This window comes from Juglans microcarpa x Juglans regia, chromosome 2D (assembly GCF_004785595.1).
Source record: "Juglans microcarpa x Juglans regia isolate MS1-56 chromosome 2D, Jm3101_v1.0, whole genome shotgun sequence".
In the NCBI taxonomy this organism is placed as follows: Eukaryota; Viridiplantae; Streptophyta; class Magnoliopsida; order Fagales; family Juglandaceae; genus Juglans; species Juglans microcarpa x Juglans regia.
The window spans coordinates 15,117,266-15,145,158 of NC_054596.1; the positions used below are offsets into that span (position 1 = coordinate 15,117,266).

General features: G+C 37.2%; 2 protein-coding genes across 3 annotated transcripts; one reads left to right on the top strand and one right to left on the bottom strand.

The window, feature by feature from the left end:
• Window positions 1-289: 289 nt before the first annotated feature.
• Window positions 290-19,737, top strand: LOC121250532 (calmodulin-binding transcription activator 3). Of its 2 annotated transcripts, none has more exons than XM_041149659.1 (14): window positions 290-521; window positions 630-777; window positions 1,878-1,997; window positions 10,040-10,155; window positions 10,315-10,403; window positions 12,251-12,293; window positions 12,531-12,738; window positions 12,905-13,018; window positions 13,147-13,454; window positions 15,146-15,700; window positions 15,870-16,564; window positions 17,723-18,302; window positions 18,616-18,939; window positions 19,463-19,737. In XM_041149659.1, the coding sequence occupies exons 2-14, from the start codon at window positions 738-740 to the stop codon at window positions 19,580-19,582; spliced, it is 3,312 nt and encodes a 1,103-aa protein (XP_041005593.1). In that variant the 5' UTR covers window positions 290-521; window positions 630-737; the 3' UTR covers window positions 19,583-19,737. The 2 variants fall into 2 exon arrangements, with proteins under 2 accessions (XP_041005593.1, XP_041005595.1); XM_041149661.1 differs by having other exon boundaries at window positions 702-777.
• A 2,196-nt stretch (window positions 19,738-21,933) lies between these two features.
• LOC121250533 (ubiquitin carboxyl-terminal hydrolase 4) lies at window positions 21,934-27,846 on the bottom strand. The gene is made up of 6 exons (XM_041149662.1): window positions 27,441-27,846; window positions 26,311-26,427; window positions 25,124-25,222; window positions 24,065-24,253; window positions 23,408-23,589; window positions 21,934-22,661 (listed from the first exon to the last, which is right to left on the bottom strand). Exons 1-6 carry the CDS (start codon window positions 27,555-27,557, stop codon window positions 22,256-22,258), a joined length of 1,110 nt encoding a protein of 369 aa, XP_041005596.1. The 5' UTR covers window positions 27,558-27,846; the 3' UTR covers window positions 21,934-22,255.
• Between the last annotated feature and the right edge of the window lie 47 nt (window positions 27,847-27,893).

The following is a 27,893-nucleotide window of genomic DNA, read 5'->3' on the forward strand; positions in this document are numbered from 1 at the left end:
TAGACGGTAGAGGACATATTTATTGTATAGAAAATTTTATACATAATATTATTATTTTATTTTTATTTCGTGACATATTTATTATTATTAAATAATTATTTATTATATATATTTTTTTATTTAATAAGGATGAATATTATATACCATTTAATATGATTAAAATAAAATGTATATGTGATATATCACATATAAGGTTACTCTTATTATATTATTAATAAAATGAAATCTAATTTACTCAATCCCACCGTTAAAAAGAAAAGTATATCATGTATGACTATCAGTCACAGGCGTTTCACACAAGTGCGGACATAGAAATGAAGTGGAAGCAAGATATTTTTCACGCTTCCTCCATATCTGTTGTCGCGAGTTTTACGTCAGATTGACCCCAAACTCCAAAGTCTTCGACTTTCCTTTTCCTTTTAGTATTATTTTTATCATTAGCTTTTATTAATGACAGGGAGCCGCTGTTTGTTAATCGACAGTGTCTGAATTCCACTTCGGCTGCGACCTCTGTTTCCTCCGTAAGTTCCTCTTCGTACACTCCTATGTCTCCCACTTCTCTAATATGATTTCTTAGTTCTCACTAATATGATAATATCTCTCCATCACACACGTCTTTATTATCATAGACGCGTTTCAACTCCACCTTTCGGGTCAAAGAACTATCTGCCAATCAATTGTGTTTGTGATGATTGCGTTAGAGTGCTGAGTTGGAGTAGGTAACCTAGAACGATTTCATGGCGGACAGCAGGCGCTACGCTCTTGGTAACCAACTAGGTGAGATTTTTGTTGAATTATTGGTTTTCCTCGTTTTTCGATCCTAGTATAATTTTGGGTTTTAAGTGTTTTCATTCTCTTTTTCGTTATATCTGATGGATAATTTCATGGTTTTTGCATGTTTTTATGAGATTCGCCAGGAAGTGTTCGTAGTTTGGTTTGTACGTAGTTGTTTGGGGAACGTTGCATTTGGTATTTATATTGCTGAATTGCTAACACTTGTTGAATTTCTACTGTTAACTTCTTATCAAAGATACTTGTGTGCTTGGTTTTAAATGAATTGAGATTTGTTGAGACCATATTTTGGAATGCTTTCACCTTCTACATATGGTAACAAGGGAACATTATACATCAATGCTAGAGCACTGGTTAAATCGTGCTTTGTGAAAGTGGACTTTAGAGAGAATCTTAAACCTGTTAGTCCCGATTGGGTTGTGTATTGTGGAAGACACATTTTTATCGATAAACAATTTTTTTTTTTTTGATAAGTACTAAACAAAATTTTATTGAGCATGAAATAGACAAAGGCCCGAGTATACGGGACATATACAAGAGCATTGACTATGCATGCTAGTTTAGCGATACAGGAGACACTATATTAGAACTGTGTAGACGATGTTGTTGTGATGAGAAACTAGAATAATAAATGACAATATCACTTCTTTGTAGCCCAAAGGTTAAATTTTGATGACAAGATGAAACATTTATCTGCTCAACTTGTCAATGTATGTATGCATGCACTTATTAAACAAGAGACTTGTCTATGTATGTGTGCATAAAGAGAGCCCAGCTTAGATTAAAAACCATTTTCAGTCACTTGCCCTCTGAAAATATGTGCTTTGTATGTTCAAGAATATACTCCACAGATGTGGATGGAGACTTTTATTTGGCACCGGCCCTAGGCCAGGGAATCAGTGTTCCTATATTTTATTAGTCCTTACATGGCCTTAAATTATTTCTTTCGACCCAAATGCATAAACATAAATTTGATGTTTAGGACATAATTTGTTTATTTTCTACTTGTTAGTTCCACATGTAGTGGTTCCCTAGGATCAAATAATTGTATAGATGTTTCATGAATTTTATTTGTTGGTATGCAGATATTGAACAACTACTCCTAGAAGCACAGCATCGATGGCTACGTCCAGCTGAAATTTGTGAAATTCTTCGAAACTATCAAAAGTTCTGTATTGCCCCAGAGCCTGCAAATATGCCATCAAGTATGACTCGTTACTGAATTTCTTTTGTTTGATATCATGTGCAATAATTGTTAGAACTACTTCTTCTCGATAACAGCGGCTATCTAAATGATATCATTAACACATTTTTCTAGATGAATTTTCTATTTTTCGTATGTTTGTGGAGTCTTGGAGAGAGATTTTACATAAGGTTTAACCTCCTTTCTCTATGATCTACTTGCATTATATTGGGAGTATAGGCTTTTGTTTTTAAGCTCCTTCATCTTATAGCTTAGATCAAGTATCACTTACATATATATATATATATATATAAAGCAGAGACCAAGTTTCTCTTTCAACTGGTTTTGTTGATGATATTTCACCAGCATTTGTGATCCTAACCAATACCTTGGTATAGTCTCTAGTCTATGTTTTAGTACCAAATTGTTATCAGTTATGTGGACCAATCTGTTGTAGTCTTGTAGACTTGCTATGCTAGAGCCTACTAGGCATACTACCCACACCTCCCGGATGGGGGGTGGCCCTGTCCCGCCCCCGCCCCCTATGGGAGGGGCGTCCATTCGCCCACCTCACCCATCAGACAAAACCACCAATCAGATCAGATTCATAATCGACCACTAAGAACCACAAACAGACAAAAACCAAGATCATAATCAACCACCAAACAGACAAAAACAGAAGAGACCAAACTAATGAAGCACAGTGAAAAAAAAAACCAACGAGAGAGAGAGAGAGAGAGGCGCGAGGAGGGGATGGGCTGGGGGGATTTTATACGAAAACCCTATATCAAAAGGACATCATTTTTTGTGCCCATTGCTCACCCCTAGAGCCTACTATATCATTCCTGTACTATTTTTTTTGACCATTGATTTTATCAATCAACATTGGAAATCTAATTGCTTTGCAAATTGTTTTCCCAACTTATTATTTATTTGTCTTTTGGATATATGTAACCCATAGTCTTCCAAAAACTCGCTGTGATGAATGCTGGTTTCACACCCAAGCTTGAAGTATGGTGGTTCTCCATGTCAAAATACTCAGCAAACAAGAGTACGGAGAGAACTTTTCGTGAAAAAACAGTCTGCCATTGTGCGTAGCCTCATTCTCATTGAGTAGGCAATATGACAGTCTTTACATGGTAAGAACTATACATGGTAACAACTCCTAACTATTAGCATCTATACATGATAAGAATAACTATTGATTATATACGGTAAGAATAACTATTAGCATCTATATATGGTAAGCATAAGTATATTTGAATATCTAATAGCTACGTTAACATCCCCTCTCAAATTGATGCTGGTAAGTCAACCAACAATAATTTGCCAACAAGAAATTGATGCCGTTGTCGAGTCATGGGCTTGGTGAAGACATCAGCCACTTGGAGATCAGAATAAATGTAAGGAAGAGATATCACCTGACTTTCCAAGGTGTCGCGAATAGAATGACAGTCAATTTCAATGTGTTTGGTGCGTTCATGGAAGACGGGATTGGTTGCAAGCTGAATAACACTAGTGTTATTAGCATGAAAAGGGGTAGAAGTAGTTTGAGGAAACCCAAGCTTCTCAAGAAGACTGCGTAGCTGTACAATTTCAGAACAAGCAGTAGACATGACACGATACTTTGCCTCAGTAGAGGATTTAGAAATATGATCTTGTTTCTTACATCTCCAAGAAATTAACGCATTACCTAAAAACATACACCAACCCGTAGTAGATCGACGCGTATCCGGACACCCAACCCAATCAGCATCACCATAGGCAACAAGTTGAAGAGATGAGCCTGTAGGAAAGAATAACCCACGAGTAGGTGAACCTCGAAAATAGCGGATGATGCGTCGAACTGCAACAAGATGGAGATGCTGAGGAGAAGACATAAATTAATTGACCTGATGAACGACATAGGAGATATCGAGTCAAGTAGTGGTCAAGTAGATAAGACTCCCAACCAGGTGCCGATAGAAAGTAGGATCATCCAGAAGATCCCCTTCATCTTTCCTATATTTGACATTTACTTCCATAGGAGTATCAATAGAAGAAGTGTCCTCCAAACTAGCCAAGGTAATACGATCTTGAATATACTTATGCTGGTTCAAGAAAATACCATTGGTCCGATGATGAACTTTTAGTCCTAAGAAGTATGTGAGCTGACCAAGATCTTTCATATGAAAAGTTGCATGCAACAGCTGCTGAAACTTAGTAATCAAACCACAGTCAGTGCCAGTAATGATAATATCATCCACATAGACCAAGAGAAAGACTATACCCAACGCAAACTTGTGGAAGATGAGAGAAGAATCATGCTGACTTTGTGTAAAACTGAAGGTAAAAAGTGTATTGCGAAACTTCTCAAACCAAGCCCGGGGAGCCTGCTTGAGCCCATACAAAGAATGCCTTAGCTTACAGACATCATGAGGAGAAAAAGTAGTCATACTAGAGGGAAGCTTCATGTAGATCTCTTCTTGGAGATCACCATGAAGAAATGCGTTCTTCACATCTATCTGATGCAGTTGCCACGACTGTGAAGCGACAATAGTTAAGATGGTTCGAACCATGGTTATTTTGGCAACAGCAGCAAATGTCTCCTTATAATCAACCCCATATTCCTGTTACCCAGAGCTACTAGGCGAGCTTTGTACCGGTCCAAAGAGCCATCAGAACAAAGCTTTACAGAGAAAATCCATTTACTACCAATAGGTTTGACTGTAGGAGGACAAGGAACAATATCCCAAGTGTGATTCTCCTCAAGTGCTTGAAGTTCTGTTTACATTGCATTTTGCCAACACTCATGTTCCATGGCCTGTTTTTAGTAAGAGGGAATGGAAATAGAGGATAACGTAGCTACAAGAGAGACAGGAGAGGAGAAACCATACCGATCAGGGGGGTCGAGAAGGACGAGTAGACCGGCGAAGAGTGGTGGAAGCAGGAGCAGGATCAGGCGTTGGGCCAAGATCGTGAGGGGGCACAGAGGAAGTGGAACCAGACTCATGTTGACTACGTCTCTCATATACAAGCCTAGGTTTGAACCTTTCCACAATTGTCGGGGAATCATAAAAGCTAGGCAGAAGAGATAAAGATGCAGATAGCAACTCAACATGAGATGTAAAGAAATATTGATTTTCAAAGAAAATCACATTTCTAGAAACTCGTATACGACAAGCATGAGGATCATAACAAACATAACCCTTTTGAGATATAGCATAATCAAGAAAAACACACTTAACAGATTGAGCAGTAAGTTTATGTCGTTCATGAGCAGGGAGATGCATAAAACAAACACAACCAAATGCTCGAAGATCAGAATATGAAGGAGAATGATCATGTAGGAGAGGGTAAGCGATTGATCAAATGAACCGAAGTAGAAAGCGCTTCGCACCAAAAACAAGGAGGAACATATGATTCAAGTAAAATGGTTCTTACCACATCATGAAAGTGACGATTTTTCCTCTTAGTAACATCATTTTGTTACTGTGTCGAAGGACAAGAATGCTAAGAGAGGATCCCTTTGCTTTGAAGAAAGTCCTGAAACTCATTAGACATGTATTCTCCGCCAGAATCAGAACGCAAGACCTTTATGCTGGCAGAGAATTGAGTCTTAAGAAGTGCAAGAAAACGCTTAAATACTGAAAAAACTTCGGCCTTAGTCCATAGGAAGTAAACCCAAGTAAAGCGACTAAAGTCATCAATGAAAGTAATAAAGTACTTGTAATGTGCATGAGAAATAGCAGGTACAATCCCCTAAACATCACTATGAATAATATCGAAACATTATGAGGCACTAGATGCATGATGAGTAAAAGGTAGAACTTTACTTTTGCCAAGTTTGCATGATGTACAATCAAGAGAAAAATCAAGAGAAGAACATGCTTTATTTCCCAATAAACCAGAATTAAACAAAGTACGAAGTACATCAGAGTTTGGGTGGCCTAGACGTCTATGCTACATCTTATTTCCAGAACTAACAACATTCCATGCAAATGAAAGTAAAGGAAAACTAGGAATAATGGTGGAAGGAGAAACGTAGAGAGGAAAGAGGCATCCCACTTTAGGCCCTTCGCGATCATTTTCCTTAACACTTAATCCTGCACAACACAACTAGAATGAGATAAATGAACATTACAATTATTATCAACCAATTGACCAACAAAAATAAGATTTGTGGAGAGGTCAGGAGACACAAAAATATCAGTTAAGGAATAGGAAAGATCACCAACAACACTGATAGGCAGAGAACTGCCATCAACAATGTTAATTTTCAAATTTCTATCATAATTTCTGACATTGGAAAGAGGAACAACAATATTGGTCATATGGTTAGAGGCTCCGAAGTCAAAATACCATGGCTTAGAAGAAACTTTATGATTACCTGAGAGCCAAAAAGAAGAAAAAGCAGAAATGATCATTTGTTGTACCATTTTAGGAGTGAGTGTGTTCGAGTTTGTTAAGGCTGTAGGAACCGGAATAGGAACAACCGGCGAGGCAGCAAGCAATACAGCAAAACTAGAGACATCAACGGAGGCATGATAAGCAGTACCTTACTTCCTTTCAGGTTGAATGGGACAAGCAGAGATGATATGACCCTGTTTCTTGCAGTAGTTATAGAACTTCTTGGAACAATTTCGAGCAATATGACCAAAAGCTTTACAACTAAAGCACTGGACAACACGCATGTCTCTACCCTTATTCATCCCTTGTGCTGCATAAGCCACAGTAACAGGTACACTAACATTAGCCCGATGTTCCATAGCAGCCTGAGTTACTATACACTGCTCCTCACGAAGAAGTTCACTCAAACAAGCATCCAGAGATGGTACGAGATGACGATTCATCATATTAGAGCGGGCAATTTCAAAATCAGAACGGAGCTTCATCAAGAATTGATCTCTCTTGCTTGTTTCATACACTGCTTGAACAACAGAGAGAGCTGCAGCGGGAACATTAGCATAAACAATGTCTGAATAATCAGCCCAAAGATTTTGAAAACCAGAAAAATATTCCTCAATTGAAAGACTTCCCTATGTGAAATTAGCCAACTCATACTCCAATTGAAAATGCCGAGCCGTGTTGTCTTGATTGTAAACCTTGTTGAGGTAATTCCACATGTCAGCGGCAGTTTTATAAGGTCTCAGATTGAGAACAAGGTGAGGCTCAACAAAGCCAAGGATCCATGTCATGGCCCTAGCATCCTTGATTTCCCACTTTGACAAAGCCTCAACATCTTGAGGTGCGGGATCACTCCCATCAATATGACCCCACAATTCCTTCCCTTTGACAAATAACTGAGCAGAATAATTTTTGCCAGTAAATCTAATATGGAACAATTTTAACTTATCTAATGACATGATGCGACCGAGGGAAAAAAAAAAAATAGCCCACCAGAAAGTTGTTGTGAGAAGCAAAAATATATATGGTGCCGATAGGGCTGTAAATAAACCAGTTTGTTCGATAGCTCGCTCGGTACTTGCTCGGTTAAACTCGAATTGAACTTGAGTCTTGAAAAAAAAAACTTGTTCGTGAAAGTAGACACTCGCTCAATTTGTAAATGACACATACTCGACAATACTCGACTCGACTCGGCTAAGGCTCGTTAAGGCCCGCTCGTTTCTGCTCGAGTCGACTCGTTAGCTTAACTCGATTAAAACTCATTCATATATTGATAAATATATACATACACCTATGTATATATACATATATATATGTATTAGCTAATAATATAATCATACCACTTTTATAATTAAATATAATATGTAATCTAATTACTTATGTATATATAGTGAATATACTTCATAAGTATATTTTATAATTTGTATAATAATTAGTCGATAAAATTTAATAAGTTCATATACTAGTGTGTGAGAACTATATATGAAATAGATATATGCTATCATATTAAGTGTATGTATTAATAATATATGTAGGCATATAATATATTGTTATTTTGGATAAATATCAACTAGTTAGATATTAATTATTTATAAATTTTTTATAATTCAATAGAGGTTCTACTTGTTAGTTGTATAAATTTAATATTTGATTTTTTATTTATTTATTTTTTAATTTATTAATTATTAAATTTTATTCAAAAAATAAATAATTTGAGCTCGAGCTTGGCTTGACTCGAACTCGTTTGTGGGACGAGCTCGAGCTCAAGTTAAGAGTTTAGCTTATCGAGTCGATCTCGAATAAAAAATGAATAAAAAATCTCGAGCTCAGGCTCAAGTATTTTGAGTTGAGCCGAGCTTGGCAAGCCAAAGACCAGTTCGGCTCGGCTCGATTACAGCCTTAGGTGCCGAGAACACCCAGACCAGAGAAGACAAACAGAAGTTGCTGACAGTTATACTCACACCAAAAAGTGTAATCAGGGGGTGCCGAAAAAGGGAGCCACACAAGAACAAGAAAATAAATTGCACCAAAAAAAAACAAGCACAAACCAGAAATGGGAACAGACTGCACCGACGTGCAGAGCAGAACTAGAAACTGCCACAAAGGGTGCTGAGATACATCTGGGAACCAGAAACAGTCAACTGAGGCACCAAAAACCACGAACCAACCAGACTCCAGCAACAGAAGCACCGAAAAACAAGAACCTAGACCTGGAAACTTGATTAGAGTGCACCGACAGCAAGAGAAAAAGCCAAGACCAACACTGTAGGCGCTGAAAACAACACAAAACCAAAAAACACCCAACAAAAGGTGCCGAAATCACCAAAGAAGACCCCCGAGAGAAAAAATTTCAAAACAGGCAAGAATTACGAACCTGCTCTTGATACCATGTCAAAATACTCAGCAAACAAGAGTACGGAGAGAACTTTTTGTGAAAAACCAGTCTGCCATTGTGCGCACCCTCATTCTCATTGAGTAGGCAATATGCCAGTCTTTACATGGTAAGAACTATACATTGTAACAGCTCCTAACTATTAGCATCTATACATGGTAAGAATAACTATTGAGTATATACGGTAAGAATAACTATTAGCATCTATATACGGTAAGAATAAGTATATTTGAATCTCTAATAGCTACGTTAACACTCCAGCCATGGGTTTTAGCTCCTAAGCTAGGTGGTACCTATTACTCAATGAGTTAAAAGCAGAAACCTTTTGATTTAAAATGATTCTGACACATGTTATTAGTTTCTAACTGGGGAAAAGACATTTTGTAGCTCTTAACTGCCATTGTTTTTTCAATTTCACCCTAACATATATATAAAACAAATGCCCCCTAAAGTATCATAAATGGAAATTGATACCCTAAACTACCATTGACAATTTTCGCTGTTAAGATCTGACTGTCAAGATTGATAAAAAAATAAGAAAATGAGATATAATTTTTACAATCATATCTCAATTAATGTTTAAAATTTTCAAAATTTGGTAGGTTAGGATGCCAATTGCGAGTTTTGGTAGTTTTACGGTGCATATTGCAATAAGGTAGTGGTTTGGAGGTACAAAGTGAAATTTTTCCTTTTTGATTTGTCCTTCATTCCTCTAGACTTTGTTTCTCCCTTTGCTTGTACAGCTTCGAAAGAATTCCAATATTATTGTTTCACCTCAAAATTATTTTGGCTAGTTGAGAATGCCTTAGGCTGCGTTTGGATGTTAAACTGAGTTGAGTTGAGTTGAGTTGAAATGAGATGATAAAATATTATTAGAATATTATTTTTTAATATTATTATTATTTTAGAATTTGAAAAAGTTTAATTGTTTATTATATTTTGTGTTGAAATTTGAAAAAGTTGTAATGATGAGTTGAGATGAGTTGATGATCCAAACGTACCCTTAGTGTTGGATTTAGAAATATATGCTGTTACATATCTCTATAACATAGCCTTTATTCTTTGGATAAACTTTCTGTTGTCTGTAAATGATGTTTAGGAAGCCTAAAGATCATGTAGTTTGTGTTAGCTCGTAAATAATGACATTTCTTCATTTCTTGTAGTTGGAGGTAGATTTTAAAGTAGTATCTACTCCAAAAATGGGGCATTCTTTGAATGGTTTTTTCTTACTTTTTGGAACACTTCTTCTAAGCAGATCTTCACCTCGCATGTATTTCCAATTTCAGGTGGTTCACTTTTTCTTTTTGATCGGAAGGTGCTGAGATACTTCAGAAAAGATGGTCATAACTGGAGGAAGAAAAAAGATGGGAAGACAGTGAAGGAAGCTCATGAGAGGCTTAAGGTAGGCATTGCGCTTCATTTTAGACATTCTAATCACGCTGCTCTCTGCTTTTACAGAATCATTGTTTTTAGTGTTTCATTCTATTTTGTGGAGAGATATATGTTCAAAGACTCTTTAAGCCTCTTATAACTGTGTAGAGAAAATTGTCCTTCCTTTCAGGCTGGAAGCATTGATGTTTTGCACTGCTACTATGCCCATGGTGAAGAAAATGAAAATTTTCAAAGGCGCAGTTATTGGATGCTTGAAGAGTGAGTGTGTGAAAGATTGTTTTTGTGTGTTTACCAAACTTATTGTTTGAATTTATCATTTTTCACCCTATGTTTTCTATGCACCCTATGTTTTCTATGCTGTATAATTATAAAAATAAAAATGTTTTCTATGTTGTATATGTTACAACAAATTAGATGTAAATGTTAATGTTCTTTGAAAAAAATTAATCGTCTATGTACTGTTATTTGAAGGATAATTAAAGATAGTGAAACATTCACTTATGTTAGATTATTATTTAATGTTTTAGTTTCACGATCTTTGGGATATCTCTAAAGTCTGTTATTAAGCATGGAGACCAAGCTTTCATTTTTAAAATTTTTAAAAGACTTGTTTTTTATTGAGAATTCTCAATTCTTTTAGTACATTCCAATGAGTTGTATTTTTTTGGCCTTGCAATGAATCACTTTCGAATGAAAAAAAGAGTTAAGATTCACTATACCTGCTTCCACAGTAAACATTCTTCTTTCTGCTTTTTATGTTTGATGTGACTTGGATGGAAAAAAAGGAATTTGCAAGTAGATACATCAAGGACATAAACACTTATAAAATGAGGCCGGAAATGAACAAAATTATATAAATTCCAAAAAGAAGTAAGGCGACCTGTAGATTTCCCAAATCAACCATAAAGTTTCTGATAAAAGTAAGAGTTATCCACAAATACTTTCTCATTCACCAGAGTCACGCTTCGAGCCGCAAGTTGGCTTCTTCCTCACATTTAAAGGGAAATAGAAAACCTGGAAGCTGAGAGAGGACTTCTAGGATGGAGATCTTGCTGTTTTTGTATTTCCCCAGCAGGAAGTTCAATGGAGGCTGCAACAGATGAGGTGAAAGCCAAAAGGAAAGATAAAAATAAAAATAAAATCATCAACCATCTTTTTCTTCTTTTTTCCCTTATATAAGTTAGGAGTGGCAATATGTGACACGACCCGTTAACCCAACACGAACACGACATGATAAAAGAGGGTTAGGGTTTACCCATAACGGGTTCGGGTCAAAACAGGTTGACCTGTTAAGACACGATAGCTTAACGGGTTGATAACGGGTCAACCCGTTATGACCCGTTAAGAAAATTAAAGTTACAATTATACCCTTATACCTAAAAAATAAAATTGTTGGAATTTTAATTTCGATATTTTTATTGTTTGGATTGTAATTTTGGAGTTGTAGTTAGTTTTATATTCTTTATAGATATTGTGATTTTAATATTTATATAAAATTATGCTAAACTTAACTAGATAAAATGGGTTAATTTTGGGTCTGTTTCAATCCATTTACATAAACGGGTCAAAACGGGTTGACACGACACGACACGACCCGTTATGTTAATGGGTCGTGTTAGGGTTTGAGATTTTGACACGATAAGCTTAACGGGTCGGGTTAGGGTTGACCTATATAGTATAATATACTTGTCTTGACACGACACGAACACGATTTGACACCCCTAATATAAGTAAACAATTGTCAGATGTATTAGCTCAATATATATTGTAGTATAACTCTTGAGTGCAGTATCCTACAATTACCAAGCCTCTAGACTTGTTACCATTCCTTTTTGTTTCTGTTTTTGTATCTTTTTAGTTTTCTCTAATTTTTTTCTTTTGCCTCCCCACTCTCCCCAAACAATGATTTATATCAGTGCTCCTTGGTCTTAAGGGTATGCGATGAGTAAGAGATAGCTCTGGTTCTAGTTATCAACCAGTCTTGAGCAGCTGATATTCGTAATTGTTCACTTTTAAGTAATTGCCATTTTACTTCCTTATAGTTTCTATTTCTAGCATGGCTTATGGTTGGGGGTTTCTCTTCTGTTTCTTACCTAATACTGCAGTGACCTCTCACACATAGTTCTTGTCCACTATCGGGAAGTAAAGGTAAGGCTCTATCCTCTCTCTCCTACTTTTGTTGCAACATATTACCTATAAAAAATTAGTCATAGATGGATAAACTGGAAGGCTTAGCTTTTCAATAAATTAGAGCTTTTTCAGTAGTGCATGATAATCTTGATACCTTAGATAAAAACCATGGCCTTGAATTGAAGATTTGCTCTTGTTGAAGCACATCTCATAACATTGGATTTTTGCCCTTTTTATGTTTCACAACTTGATCAGGGCAATAGGACAAATTTTAACCGCATTAAAGAGACTGAGGAAGCTATTCCCTATTCCCAAGAAGCTGAAGACATTTTACCCAACTCTGAGATTGATAGCTCTGGGGCTTCTAATTTTCATCTAAATAATTACCGAGTGCCTTCACAAACTACAGATACAACAAGCCTGAACAGTGTTCAGGCATCAGATTATGAAGACACTGAATCAGGTAGATTTGTCAGACATGCCTCAGTTTATAATAAAAAACTGCTAGTGTTACTTCATAAAGAAGATTTTATACAGGTTTGAGGATGATGTATGCCTTGATTGTTCATTGTCAGCAAGTTCTAAATTTTCATTATTTATATATTTGCAACTTAATGTTATATATGCAGCATACAATCACCAAGCAAGCTCTGGACTCCACTGTTTCCTTGAATCACAACAGTCCATGGTGGAGAAGATTAATGCCGGACTTGCTAATCCTTATTTTGATGCATCAAGTTCAAGTAAGCTTATTTAAATTCATCATTCTATATATTTTCATCATTGATGCATAGAGAATCTTAATATTAGTGTTTGTTAGCTGATACTCATGCCATACCAACTTCATCATAATACTCTAAACTGTTGACAGGAGATTTTCAAGGAAAGTTGTCAGCCATTTCTAGGGTAGATTTTGTCTCTCTCACTCTAGCAGATAAAGTGAAAGACAGCAACAATCCTGAATTAAAACACCTTGATTTTGCGTTGTGGGATGATATCTTGGGAAATGGTACTTCTGGTGGTGAAGCTGTCCCTTTTCAGCCATCATTTCCAGAAACACAACCTGATACCATTGGAGTCCTTTCTAAACAAGAAAACCAGATACTGGGGCAACTTTTCACTAGCAACCTTGAAAGGCAGGAGTTTGGGAGTCACCTGCAGGTCCAAGAAGAGTGGCAGGTACAGAGTTATATACAATTTATAGTATATCTAATCAGCGTGAAGTATTTATAATATTGCTAAAATATTTTCGGGCATTTCATCAGGGTTGCTCTCAAGGATTGCTTTAAATTTGGAAAATCTTTATTGTTTTTATGTTACAAGCTGAGCTGGGATTTCATCTAGAGATATAGTATGGTAGCGTTTTGTGTTATTGCTCAGAATTATATGTTCGCAATAGTTTCTAGGTTTTTTTTTTCCCCTGATACTACGGTTACTTCCATTTGACAACTCCAAAATTTTTTTCTTACTACAACAGAGGTGCTTTGGGTACAAGTAATACTGATTTTATTTATTTCTAAATAATATTTGGAAGCAAGGAGGCCAGCTCAAGAGAAAATTGACCTTCTTCTGGTCTTAAATTGTGGTCCCTATGATTTTCTTATATCTTTTTCTACTTCTACATAGGTGTTTTTCTTGTATGCATCATGTGCACTTAGGTTGCAACTTTTGCACTTTTAATTGAAATTTTTTACTTGCAACAAGAAATTGTGGTTCCCCCCTAACAAAACAATAGTGATATATATATATATATAAAATCACATATTAATGTCAATGAGGCTATATATATATATATATATATAAGTAAGAAGTAATTTTATTAGAAGCGAATGTATAGGCGAAACCCTTGTACATAGGAAGTATACAAAAGAAAACTCCTAAATACATTATAAGAAACAGAAAGTGACAATAGAAAATCATGAGCAGAAGCTCCGTTAATCACTAAAGCAGAAAACCAAAGCAATAAAGAGTGCACAATAAAGTTTCAGAGTTCCTCCAAAGTATGCTCCTTATCATTAAAACACCGCTTATTCATTTCCATCCAAATGCACCATGTAAGACACAAAGGAACCTTCTTCCAAGCCGCATCCACTTGAGAACAACCATGAAGCCTGTTCCAACACGCAAGAAGATCAGCCACTCTAAAAGGCTTCACCCAAGCCAAACCGGTTCTGCAAAAAATACCATCCCACTAAGCCCTTGCCACCTCACAATGCAAAAGTAAATGATCCACGGTTTCCCCATGCTTCTTACACATAAAACACCAATCCATAACTATAATACCATGCTTCCTTAAGTTGTACAACGTTAAGATTTTCCCAAGAGAGGCAGTCCTTATGAAAAAAGCAACTTTGGAAGGCATGTGAGACCTCTTTAATATGTTGGAAGGCACGTGAGGCAGTCCATAACTATAATATGTGAAGTTGCATTACCTCTTTCAACTTGTGATGTTGGTCTATTTAAGATTTGTCAAGGTGTAAAGATGTTGCATATATATAAAGATTTGATACCCACGCATGATCTGTCACAAAACTTGGATAATTTGGTAGTCATACTTCCCATGTTAGTTAAGCAAGCATTATTTGCTAGATCACAAAATGTCTACTCTTTCAATTATTTGAATTGTCTCTCTTTCTCTTCATGTATAAAATTGTGATGGTAATGTAGCTGCTCTTGGTTAATAATGAACTAGTAGTTGCAGATTGAAGATGCCGACAGTAACTTAAAGTCAGAAATTTTGTTGTAAATGCAGTGGTTTGGATTTTGACTGTCTAATAGAGTATGTACTTATATGTTGGGCTAAATGTTAGCTGCTGTTTCTTGTCAACTCCAACTAATTGTGTCCAGGCTTTGCTTTTTCTTAAAAACAGACTTCTGAAAGCAAGTTGCCCTTGGATCGGGTTGTGCAGACAGAATTAGCATCTGAAGTCACTTCCAAATTTCATGAAGATGTCATCCGAGCCAATCTGCTCAATTCTCTTGAGCCTTGCTTTGCAGATAGTGCTAAGCTAGAAAATCATCCTATCCAAAATAACCTCCAAGTACAGCTTTCAAATGCAGAACACGAAGATTATCTGAAATCCGATCGAGAGAACAAGATGGCCTTAGAGGGAAAAACAAACTACTCTTTTGCCATAAAACCACCTCTGTTAGATGGCTCTCTGTCAGAAGAAGGTCTGAAGAAGCTTGACAGTTTCAATCGGTGGATGAGTAAGGAACTCGGAGATGTAACTGAGTCACATATGCAGTCCAGTTCTGGGGCCTATTGGGATAGTGTTGCGAGTGAAAGCAGGGTTGATGGATCCAGTATTTCTTCTCAAGTGCACTTGGATAACTATATTCTTGGTCCCTCTCTATCCCAGGATCAGCTTTTCAGCATAATTGATTTCTCACCAAATTGGGCATATGAAGGCTCTGAAGTTAAGGTACTCCAGGATTTAATCTTCCTTCTGTGCTGTAGTAGTATCTTCTAAGCTTTCAAATGTTCAATCTATTTGCTAAATGTTGGTACAAATGCTATCTTATTTATTTATTATTTTTCTGGTCTATTTTTCTCTTTTTAATTGTTTCTTTTTTATCCCACAATTTATGCAGGTCCTGATTACGGGGAGGTTCTTGAAGAGTCAACAAGAAGCAGAAATTTGTAAGTGGTCATGTATGTTTGGGGAATTGGAAGTTCCAGCTGAGGTTATAGCAGATGGTGTTCTACGTTGTCATACTCCTGTACATAAGGCTGCAAGGCTGCCCTTCTATGTAACGAATTCCAATAGGTTAGCATGTAGCGAAGTGAGAGAATTTGAATACCGAATTAGCCATATAAAAGATGTGAATGTTGTAGATAGTTATAGTAAAACAAGTGAAATTCTTCATATGCAATTTGTAAAACTATTGTGTCTGAGCTCTGTCAGCCCTTCGAACTCTGATTCCATTGGTGTGAGCGAGAAATCCCAATTAAGCGATAAGATCAGTTCATTGTTAAAAGAGGATGATGATGAATGGGATCAAATGTTAAATCTTGTTTCTGAGAAGGACTATTCTCCTGAAAAAGCACAGGAGAAGCTGCTTGAAAAGCTCCTGAAAGAAAAGTTGCATGTATGGCTCTTGCAGAAAGCAGCAGAAGGTGGAAAAGGACCTTCTGTATTAGATAAGTGTGGCCAAGGTGTGCTACATTTTGCAGCCGCTCTTGGCTATGATTGGGCCCTACAACCCACAACAGTTGCGGGTGTAAGTGTGAATTTCCGTGATGCGAATGGATGGACTGCACTTCATTGGGCTGCATTTTGTGGCAGGTGAGGACTCACATTTCTTGCTTGTGAGCTGTTTCTTTGTAGTAAACATTGTTTTGTGCGCTTCTATTCTTTCCTCTTCTTTTTTAGGTAAAACTTATTTGATCAAAATAAATAGGTAAAGCCAATTACATAGGAAGTATACATGGAGAACACCTAGTCACAAGTTAGGATCTAGATCATGGGAACTAGTCCCATTGAGGACGTTGACAGAAGCCCACACAAGAATAAAGTATGGAAGAAGAAACATCTAAGATCATCCAAAGAGCGTTCTCCAAAACTCAGGCCATTCCTTTCCAGCTAAATACATCACATGAGACATAAGAATATTCCACACTGCAGCAATTTAGTGATTACTCTGATTGCCCCTCCAACTCAAGGAGATCCACCACCCCTCTAGGCATTGCCCACACAAGTCCAGTCCTGCTAAAAATTTCATCCCAAGACCCTGACCACCTCACAGTGAAGCAATAAATGATCCACTGTTTCACCACTTTTTTTACACATATAGCACCAATCCATAACAAGCCCTCGCTTCCTCAGATTGTTCTTAGCCAAAAGGATAAAGAGTCATTTTAATCTATTCTTTCCTCATCCACCTTCTGGTGTATGGACATCACATTCTAGGCTCAACCTGATGGCAGAGGAAAGGGGAAAATATATGATTTAATATCAGAAGATATTATTGGAAAAAATAATGCAATGAAAGCCTTCCCCATACAATGGGAGGAAAACTGAATTAGATAGAAATCTTGTTTAGATTAGAGAATAGCTGCCCTGTCAGGAATAAACCTGAGAACCCCTATGGGTTGGCTCAAGTGGTAAAGGCCTTTGGCTTGGGGGTATGCTCCCCCAGGTTTAAATTTCAAATTCCCTTGGGTACGAACAATCTCTAGGGGCCATTGGATTGAGGGATTTTCCCCTTGAATTACCCGACGTGCACTGGCAGGAAACTCATTGTCGAGGGGCTGTGTACCCCCAGGATTAGTCTGGACGTTGTTCCCGGCGGGCACCTGGTGCCAATAATAATAATAAAAAAAAAAGAATAAACCCGAGCACCATATGGTAGTCCTTCGAACTTCTTACAAATACTATTGGTCATCCATGACCTTTTTTTCATCTCCTTTCCTATTAACGTCTTTTCTGAACTTCCTTTATCAGAGAGCGCACAGTTGCTTCCCTTGTCTCTCTTGGTGCTGCTCCTGGGGCATTGACTGATCCGTGCCCCCAATATCCTTCAGGCAGAACACCTGCCGACCTAGCTTCCGCCAATGGACACAAAGGAATTGCTGGTTATCTTGCAGAATCTGCTCTGAGTGCCCATCTTGTATCCCTTAAGTTGGACACCAATGAAGGTGATGCTGCAGAGATCTCTGGATCAAAAGCAGTACAAACAGTTTCAGAACGAAGTGCAACTCCAATCAGCAATGGGGAATTATCAGAGGGATTATCACTGAAGGATTCGTTAGCTGCTGTCTGTAATGCCACCCAAGCTGCTGCTCGGATTCATCAAGTCTTTAGGGTGCATTCATTCCACCAAAAACAGTTAAAAGAGAATGTTGGTGGTACATTTGGAATGTCAGATGAACAAGCTCTTTCCTTGCTTGCTGTTAAGATGCACAAATCAGGACAACATGATCTGCCTGTGCACACTGCTGCAATTAGGATACAGAAGAAGTTCCGTAGTTGGAAGGGTAGAAAAGAATTTTTGATCATCCGGGAGCGAATTGTTAAAATTCAGGTTCATTGCCATTATTGCTTTTCTATGTTTAATTTATGGCTTCTGCTTTACTTTCAGCATTTATTCTTCCTAGTCTTTGCTTCACGAGTAGTGCTATTTGAAGGCCTTGACACTACGCACCATCCACGTGGTATAATTGGATTTGTAAGATTCAAATTTTAAAATTTATCTTTCAAATCAAATTATGACACGTGAATGGTGTGTTGTGGTGTAAAGGCCTTCAAATGGAATTGTTCTTGTTTCAAACTTTTTCCCTCAGTTGAGTAATCACGCCCAGTTCATGAATACTAACTATTCGCTCTCATGACAAAAGGCCCATGTAAGAGGCCATCAGGTCAGGAAGAACTATAAAAAGATAACCTGGTCAGTTGGAATTTTGGAGAAGATTATTTTGCGTTGGAGACGAAAAGGAAGTGGTTTGCGTGGATTTAAATCAGAAGCACTTACTGAGGGTTCCAGAATTCAAGATACATCTTCAAAGGAGGATGACTATGATTTCCTGAAAGAAGGCCGAAAGCAAACAGAAGAGAGGTTACAAAAAGCCCTTGCTAGGGTGAAGTCCATGGTTCGGTATCCAGAGGGAAGAGAGCAATATAGTAGGCTGCTGAATGTTGTGGCTGAGATTCAGGAAACCAAGGTACTTGATTTTTCTTGTAGATCTCTCTCTCTCTCTCTCTCTCTCTCTCTGTGTAGCGATAGAATATGATTTATGTTTCTATCACAGAAAAAGAGTTTTCACCCAACTCTTGTAGCTTACCCATAGGGGCTTACACTTTGCCTATTAGGAGTGTGGGGAGGGGAGGGACAAAAGGAATCTTGCCCTCACACATTGTATTAGATTACTGAAGTCATAAAAAATTAATACTAGTGTTGACCCCCAAGCCCTTAATCTTGTGATTGGGAATGTGATTTTCTCGTTAGCCCCATAATAGAAGGCATGCTATCGACTTGGGAGCTCATCTGCAATGGATCTCTAAATAGGATGTCGTTTGTTGGTTTGTATATTACATGTACTCGGGTTATTCCTTCTGAATTTTCTAATAAAATCTTCAATTACTTCTAAAATAAAAAGGATGATGTTTGTTGGTATGCTGCAATATGCTTCATCTGATTGGGCTCATAACCATAGTCTCTCTGTCTCGCTCCTGTTGATTTGGCAGGTTTATGATGGGGTTCTAAACAGTACCGAGGAAGCGGCTGATCTTGATGATGATGACCTGATCGATCTTGAAGCATTGTTGGATCAGGATGATGACACTTGCATGCCTCCGACAATGTAGAAAGTGAGCCTCTGGTTCAGTCTTTTCTCGTGTAAATTTACCGTTTCATTGTAAATTTACTGTTTCGTTACTGGGAGTAGGACTGGTATTGTCCATGTTAGCTTTTGTCTTTTGCTAAAATTTTCTGTAAATGGAAAACTCATCCGATTCATCTATAACCAAACCTTGATCCTACCAATAGATTTCGCCTTGCACTATACATTCAAATCTGACTAGGACGGGAGGTACCTCTGTCCTACCCCTCGATTTTTTTTTTTGGGGGGGGAGTTTGGGCCCCCAGACACCCCACCGCGCCCACCCAAGGCGAAAAACACCAAAAAATACAAAATAACTGAAAAACATGAAATCCATAGAATCAAATCCATCCACAACAAATTGGAAAACAAAAAAAAAAATACAACAGAAATACAAAACAACCAAAACAAGTTAATAACACCGTATCTGAGAAAAGTGGTTGCTTTTCTTTTATGTTACAGATCTGAGCAAAGATTTAAAGAACCACGAACATGAATGGCCGTGGATTTGCGGGATTTGCGAAGCCATTTGGGGTCGTGGTTCCATGGCCATTTGTGACTTCAAGGAGAAGAAGAAAAAGTAGAGGAAGATGAGGAGAAGTTGAAGAAGAAGAGAATGAGGAGGAGAAGAAGAGGAGAGTACTTCTTGTTTGGATTCGAAAATGAGTTGAGATGAGTTGTGAATAGTAGTGAGATGGGTTGTGAATAGTAGTGAGATTTGTGAGTTAAAGTTGATGAATAGTAGTGAGATGAGTTGAGATGGATTGTGAATCCAAACTGGGAGGAGACGCACTAGCAAGAGAGAGGTTTTAATTTAAAGCCTCATTCTGAAACGATGCCGTTTGCGTCATTTTATTTAAAAATAAATAAATTCTTAGATAAAACAATGTCATTTTATTAAAGAAATTTTTTTTTTTTTTAATATATGTGGGTTGGACCAGGCAGGTTTGGGCCTAGCCTCTAGTTCTCAGTTGCTTGCGGGCATTCGCCCACACGACCCCCATCTGAGGACGGGGACCCCGCTCCAGCAAGGCAAATGCCAGACAAGGTGGGGTAGGTGGTAGTGCTCCACGACCCAATCCTAAGGTTGCGTTTGGATGTTGAACTGAGTTGAGTTGAGTTGAGTTGAGATGATAAAATATTGTTAAAATATTATTTTTTAATATTATTATTATTTTGGAATTTGAAAAAGTTGAATTGTTTATTATATTTTATATTAAAATTTGAAAAAGTTGTAATGATAAATTGAGATGAGTTAAGATGATTTTGTGATCCAAATGTACCCATATGACTGTTAAAATGATGTCACTTGATCATATTTTTTTTGTTCATTTATAATCATATCTTAAGTTTTAATAATTTCAGGTGCAAAAATGCAAAATAGATTGTAGTTTAAGGGTGAAAAATGCAATTACCCGTAGATAGATTTCTAACAAACATTATTGTAAAGCCTTTTAAATTTAAATTGTGAATCTCATGATTTCATGATCTTACTGCAGTAGCGTTGGGCAAAAGCGTCAAAACATGATAACTTGATTAGTGCAATCAGGACTTCTTTGGTTGATGTTTGGCCTTTTGAACTTTGCTTTTGTTTTTATGGGTTGAATAGAAATCTTATCCAAAAACAAGAAAGCGGATCGGTGCAATGCCGAAACCAAATTGAACCAACAGTGACACTTCTCATAGTGGAAAACGGAAGTAACCGCATTTTAGAAGGAGACAACTTGTAACAATTATAAACATTTTAGAAGTAACAACAGACCGATAAACCCTAACAATAACCCAACAATCGAATTACGGTCTTCCGGCTGCTATTCTTGCTGGCTCAACAGCTTTGAGATCTACAGAGGCAGTACCCTTAATTCATTCTGATGCATTCTTATTCTATACCTCTCTTGCCACAAGTTGTAAACTTGGAAATTCCAGGTAATCTCAGAACCTCGATATATCCTGTGCTCGAATCTTTGAAAAACCAGACTGAATGAGACCATTTGACAGTGTTCATCACACTCCAAAGTATTTGCAGCAGTAACTGACGACTTTAAAAGGTAACCCAAACAACAAAATCTTCCTGATGAGCGTTTGGCGATTGTGCACTACAGGGAACAGCCTGAATTTCCACTGACTTTTCCGATCTAGCAAATTACTATTTTGCCAACAAACGGGACAGAAGATAACCAAAATTCAATTGCAGAAAACCATAAAGGATTCTGAGCTTCCTGTAATGACCACTTTTTTTTTTCTTTGTGAAGGTAATATTGTTGGGATGACTAAATATCACTATGATAACATTACTTTTAAGGCAAACAAAGCTAATAATGAAATAGAACCGTCACGAGCAGATCCAATTGCATTTCATTTCTGATGTGGATTAAACATTTTCTCAATCATGAAGAATACAAACTCTCTCTGTGAGGTTCTCTCACACCATATACACTGCTCTTTTCTTCTTATTGTGAAACACCGAAAAGGACAGCGTGCTTCCGCCATCCACTGTACACGACAACCACCTAAGTATACAATTTCTCACAACCCATAAAATCTCGTTGATATTTGACATCTCCTTCCCATAGGTTGAAAAAAAGGGGGGTAAGAACAGAAGAAAAATGAGTCTGAATAATTAAAGTATCTAATCTTAGTAAATTCAAAGCACCTCTTCTTAGCTCCTGTTACCAGCCCCCAGGCTCTCGTAGAATAAAATGTACCCATGATCCGTATTACTTGAATATTCCTGTGCCGACCCAAAGAATGTCTGCACAACGGACTCATCAATCATCTCCACATTTTCATCGTCAAAAAATAACCAATGGTTATGACTTTTCACAAGGCTGACATAGTGTCCATGGTTGGGCCCACTTCCAACATGGACAACTACAGCAAAGAGGGAATACTCGGAATCCACATCTTCCATTGTGTTGCTCAGCTTCAGCTCAAGTGGGAAGACAACCCTGTAAGACAGCTTCTTGTAGCGACCCAGCTGCTCAATGTATTTGAAACGCTTCAGATGGATTACTAATATGTGAGGTGGCTTCTTTATCTTCATCCTCTTCTGCGCCTCTTGCAAACTGCATAATGAAATCCACTTTCCATTACCACAAGGGGAAAAAAAACAGACTAACAATATAAAGAACGAAAGTGCAATGCTTCTTGGTTCTTTTGTTTGGATGCTCTCTCTTTTCCTCCAGAATAATCTCCAGAATCTCTGTATGGTGTAAAATGGTGGAGCACTGCTCAATACAGTACATAATTAACCCAAGAGGAACTAGTGGGTGGCTGCACTCAGACACAGCATTTGGAATGGCACAAGACAATAAATAATAAAGTCCTCAAAGAAAATGCACATGACTATATAATAAGTTCATCAAAGAATAAATTGCCGTATGGTGCCAATAATCTCTAAGACATCATCCACTCAAAGAAGCATGTCGGTGAGGTTTTGCATATAGAAGAGGGAAGGCTTTGTGGTAATAGTAGGGAGAGAATTGTAAAAGAAAGAGAGAGATTCATTATTTTCAACCTACGTTGATGGCTATTCCATTTTAGAGTGAGTGCTTCAGCTTTGGATGCACATATAATCACTCTTACTATCATCAAGCTAAGACCTAAACTCTGTGTCAAGCTGCCTCATCCAAATTAATATGCATAAAATATACCTTCTGCATTTGTAACATACAATAATTTGATTAAATTGCCTCATCCAAATTTCTCAGTGAAACATGTAATCAAAGCCATCTATAACTAATTAGACATTAGTTAACATTTAAAAAACAAGGCACGTAATACCATATTAATGTGCATAAAAGCTACTTACCTACAGCATTTGTCACAGAAAAATTTGTCCTCTGCATTCAATGTCTCTGTTGAGCTGAAGTTTTTCAAGCAGCTCGTAATTGAGCTATTTTGTTCAATATCGAGGCTCAAGTCAAGATATGTTTCATCCCTTGCTGTCACTGTCTCACATCGCAGGCACCTTGTTTCATTGGTGAGTATTCCCTGACCAAATAACCAAACTATATTATGAGAATCTACACACAATGTCATGAGAATCTTATAAGGGGCAGCAAAGAAAAAGGCAACCATACCATCACTGCTCAACGATGTATTAAGGGTAACTATTATGCTGCTACTCTTTTTTTGATCAGTAACTACTATGCTGCTAATCACACATCAGCACGGACACAAGGATGTCCTGTACTTTTTTCCCTTGGAGTGAGAGTAGTGGGGAGCTCATTTGATAATATAATAGGCCAGAGAAAAGGTATAGATATCAAGAATTGGACCAATCAAAACAATAACAAAACTGATTTATTTGTACAGAAATTCGGAACACAAAATTGGTTTCATTGCAGCATCTTTAGCCATTTATCTTCCCTGACGAATTATCAAAAACAAATACTTGAACAAAATATTTTTTTTTTTTACAGGTAAATACTTGAACAAAATATATGAAATGGCAGATCAAAGTCACCTGAAAATTTTTGTGCACCCAGGTAACTAAAGGGTCTTTTTGAGGACCGTTAGCCTGAACATTCTTTGGCCCATTTGCGGCTTTATCAGAAGGTGATGAAGTTTCTGGATCACTTTTTACAGCTTGGGCCTCTTTCTCCAATATGTCGACGAGCTCATTCAGCAAGAAATTCAGAAATTCATGGGCATCCTACAAAAAGGAGAAAATGTCTTTATAATGAAAGGAGACATACAAAATCCGATGCTTTGTATTAGACCAGAGAAAGTTAAGAAATTCAATCAAGATACAATTAGCATCATAATTTTTTGATAGGTAAACAATTAGCATCATAATTGAATAGATGAAGAGAGAGATTTAGCAATGATGCAAAATGAGACATCAGTATGACCTAAGAAAAAGCCCAAGCTACATATGGGCCTATACTCCAAAAGGACTAGTCAAGTTGCAATTGGAATCCTTTAAATCATAATAAATTGCAATAACTTCTCTCTCCCAAGCAATTTGGAATCCAATTCACTACTCAATCATACTAAATCCAGGGTATTACAGCCTTTCCCTTAAATTCTAATTGTCGTCGCTAGGCCATTTTGTTGTAAGCGGCAAGACTCAAATCCCACAATTTTGGTTGGAATTGGCTCTAATACTATTTGTAACAACAACTAAAAAGCCAAAGCCATATGTTATACTCCAAGAAGCCTAGTTAAGATAACAATTGCAGCTCCTTGAAATCATTAGAGATTGCAAGAACTTCTCCCTCCCAATCAACATGGGATCTCATTCACCACCCTCATACTAGATACGAGGTATCCTAGACACTAATATCATAAGGAAAGGAGGAATCTCCACTTCAGAAATATTATGTATTGCCCCATTTAGTAAGTATTATCTTACGATCAAAATGTACTATAACTGAAGATGTCTATGCAACACTACATTCTCAGTCCTTCACATAAGGAAAAAAAAATTCTCAAAGAAAATTTTCTCAAGTTAAATATATGTAATTGTCAGTTCACCCAGTCAAAGATGATTTTGCTCTAAGTTAAAGTACTGTATACATACCTGGTGCATATAGCTACGGAAAAGCTCATTTTGTTTTTTCAATCTTTGTACAAAGCGCTTTGGAGCAATGACACCTGTTTTCTTCTTCTGTGAGCTTATCTACACAAAAGGAGCAATGAACTTTTTTAGACCCACTATCATGGCTGAAAATATTAGCATGTAATAAGCATTGCATGAATAGACATTCCTGTTTTGCCCAAGGGGAGAAAAGTGGGGGGAGAGGGGGGGGGGGGGGGGGGGGAATAGAACTTAAGAAGTCACAAAGAGACCAAAAAATCCTAAACTCCAGCTGATATCTTATAATATGACATAAAAATCTACAGAACTGCATTAGATGTAGATGTTATATTAGCTCTAGAAAGAAATCGAAACAATCTATTAGACTATTCGTATTACTTGAACCTAAGAGTGATGACCAAAATAAGCCATTGGACATGTTATGTTAGTTCTAGAAAGAAAAATATATCTCAAGAAAGGAGATGCCAGATCTATCCAGAAAGGAAAAAAGATTCAAGAGTAAAACCTGCCAATGAAGTATACAGGGCCTGATATAGCAGAAAGTAAAACCTGCCAATGAAGTATACAGGGCCTGATATAGCAGAACTAAGCTATACATATGTGATGGAAGGAAGATTTTTTTTCTCTCTATAAGTAATCGGTCCATTTAACAAATAAAATACAGTTAGGGTAGAAGAGGATCTCCAGAGGTTGAAATCTGAAAACAACAAAAAGAAGAGTTCGCAAGATTTGCAACTAATATAATAAAGATCCCTAGATCATGGTGTCCATCTACTGTAATGATGGTTTTCTATTTAGACTGATAACAGGCACCTAGACAATTTCATTCATATTACATCATGAAGTTTTTTTGATCAGTTACTAGCTAGTAAGTAGTCTGCCATCAAAATTTCAAGCAACCCATATTGGAGAGTTCTACTTGGATCATTCTCAAGAAACAAATGCTCTGGGCTGGTTTACTGCTTAAGATATGTATATCTGCATAACATAAATGCGTACCCACACCCACACACAGCTGTATACATATTAAGCGTGCACACACATCTACACACACCTATAATAAGATCCTAAATGCGTGTGTCTATATATATATATATATATATATATATATATATATATATGGGCTAGATATGTTTTTCGATTAGTACATATATGGGCTAGATATTAACCTGTGAAAATAGGTCTGCTAAGCACGTTAATAGATTTTCTTCTGCATCCCCAATGTTTTTGTTATTTGCATAATACTCTAGCAGTTGCTCACGAAATGGGACACAAAAGTAAAGTGCCTGCGAGCACAAAAAAAATTACATTAGTGGAGTACCATAAAAAAAATGTCTGTCAAACATAATCAAAATTCTTCATTCACCCATCATTAAAGTAACATGTCAATGGATACCATTCAACAAATTTATGACACCATTGAACCCCCAAATGACAATGAATACAGTGGGCATACCCGCTTAAAAGCTTGTGGGTTCTAATCTTACTAGGGCATTAGAGATTTGAGAAAATGCTTACCAAGCATGTGTTGCTCTTGTATACCCCATGTACTTGGCAATGCTTATTTTTTATCATCAATAAAATTATTATTTACCAATAAAAAATGGGAAAAAATATACTGTAATCACCTTCCATTTCTAGATTATATAATGAGACGGTGACTATCTATAATGAAATTTAGCAAACATTGTTTGTATCATATACTAGCAAATTTGAGCCAAAATAAAGGTAATAGATTCACTTTTCCCCATAAAAAATAGATTAAAAATAAAGAAGACAATTATTCAAACATTTTGAGGAGACACCTGCAGATTGAAACAACTTCAAAGTCTCTTTTCTTTCCATCTTTTCTTTTTAACTACAACTTCTCGAAGTAACCGTGTTGTGCATACATTCAGACCCAGACCCTCAATACAGCCATATAACACAGGCGCCTATTATGACCACCGCATCTAAAAAAAACTAAGCCCTCGCTAGACTAGCTAATGATTTCAGCTACACACCCACTACCAAATGTAAAACCAGCTCTTCGCACAAATAAGCAATCACCAGCAATAACACAGCTCAAATTTCCAAAATAGCGTATATTAGTTTAAGAAAAAGGTTATACTCACTATCAAACCCCGCAAAACATAGATAAGCAAGCTCTCTTAATCACGATTAACATCGAACACGCAGAAAATTAAAAAATCTTTAAGTTCATATATTCCATCGGAAATTAAAATACTAATAACTAATACAACACGGAAAAAAGGAAGAAAGTTGGATGGTGAAGAAAGTGGATTTGATGGAAGCAAACCTGCAGGACGCTGTTACAATAGCAAGTATTGCCGAAATTCTCAAGACCGAAGTAGCGCTCGCCTTCGGGGAACTGGTCGCCGAGAGCCTTCTCGAGCTTGGAGCCCGCGGCACCCATTAGCGCGCGTAAAACACCGATGACTTTTGGACTCAGATCTTCAACCGCGCTCAACTCTGCGATTTCCGCGCCATCCACGATTCACCGGGACTTTATCCGTTGGAATCGGTTGGATTCGCTTGGGGATGTCAGTAGGGATGGTTTTCTGGTGTTCTTTAGGTCGGGAGTGGAAAGGGAAACGAGGGTTTCGTTCGAGACTGAGAGAACAGAAGACGAAGAAAATGAAGGTGGAGAAAAAATATTAATTGAGAAATAAGCAAACATATTTGAGAGACAGCTCCGTTTGCAGCTGGCGTTGCACATTCTCACGTGCTGTGCCAAGCTGTAATTGTTGTT

Bases quoted from the DNA above. Each gene is read 5' to 3' on its own strand.
- LOC121250533 (XM_041149662.1), bottom strand. From the start codon at position 27,557: ATGGGTGCCGCGGGCTCCAAGCTCGAGAAGGCTCTCGGCGACCAGTTC. The intron at 25,223-26,310 runs GTTAATATCTAG...CCTTTTGTGTAG, and splicing joins TAGCAGACCTATTTTCACAG to ATAAGCTCACAGAAGAAGAA. The intron at 22,662-23,407 runs GTAAGTAGCTTT...TTCATTATGCAG, and splicing joins TTCTGTGACAAATGCTGTAG to TTTGCAAGAGGCGCAGAAGA.
- LOC121250532 (XM_041149659.1), top strand. From the start codon at position 738: ATGGCGGACAGCAGGCGCTACGCTCTTGGTAACCAACTAG. The intron at 1,998-10,039 runs GTATGACTCGTT...TTCCAATTTCAG, and splicing joins GCCTGCAAATATGCCATCAA to GTGGTTCACTTTTTCTTTTT. The intron at 18,303-18,615 runs GTTCATTGCCAT...TCATGACAAAAG, and splicing joins AGCGAATTGTTAAAATTCAG to GCCCATGTAAGAGGCCATCA.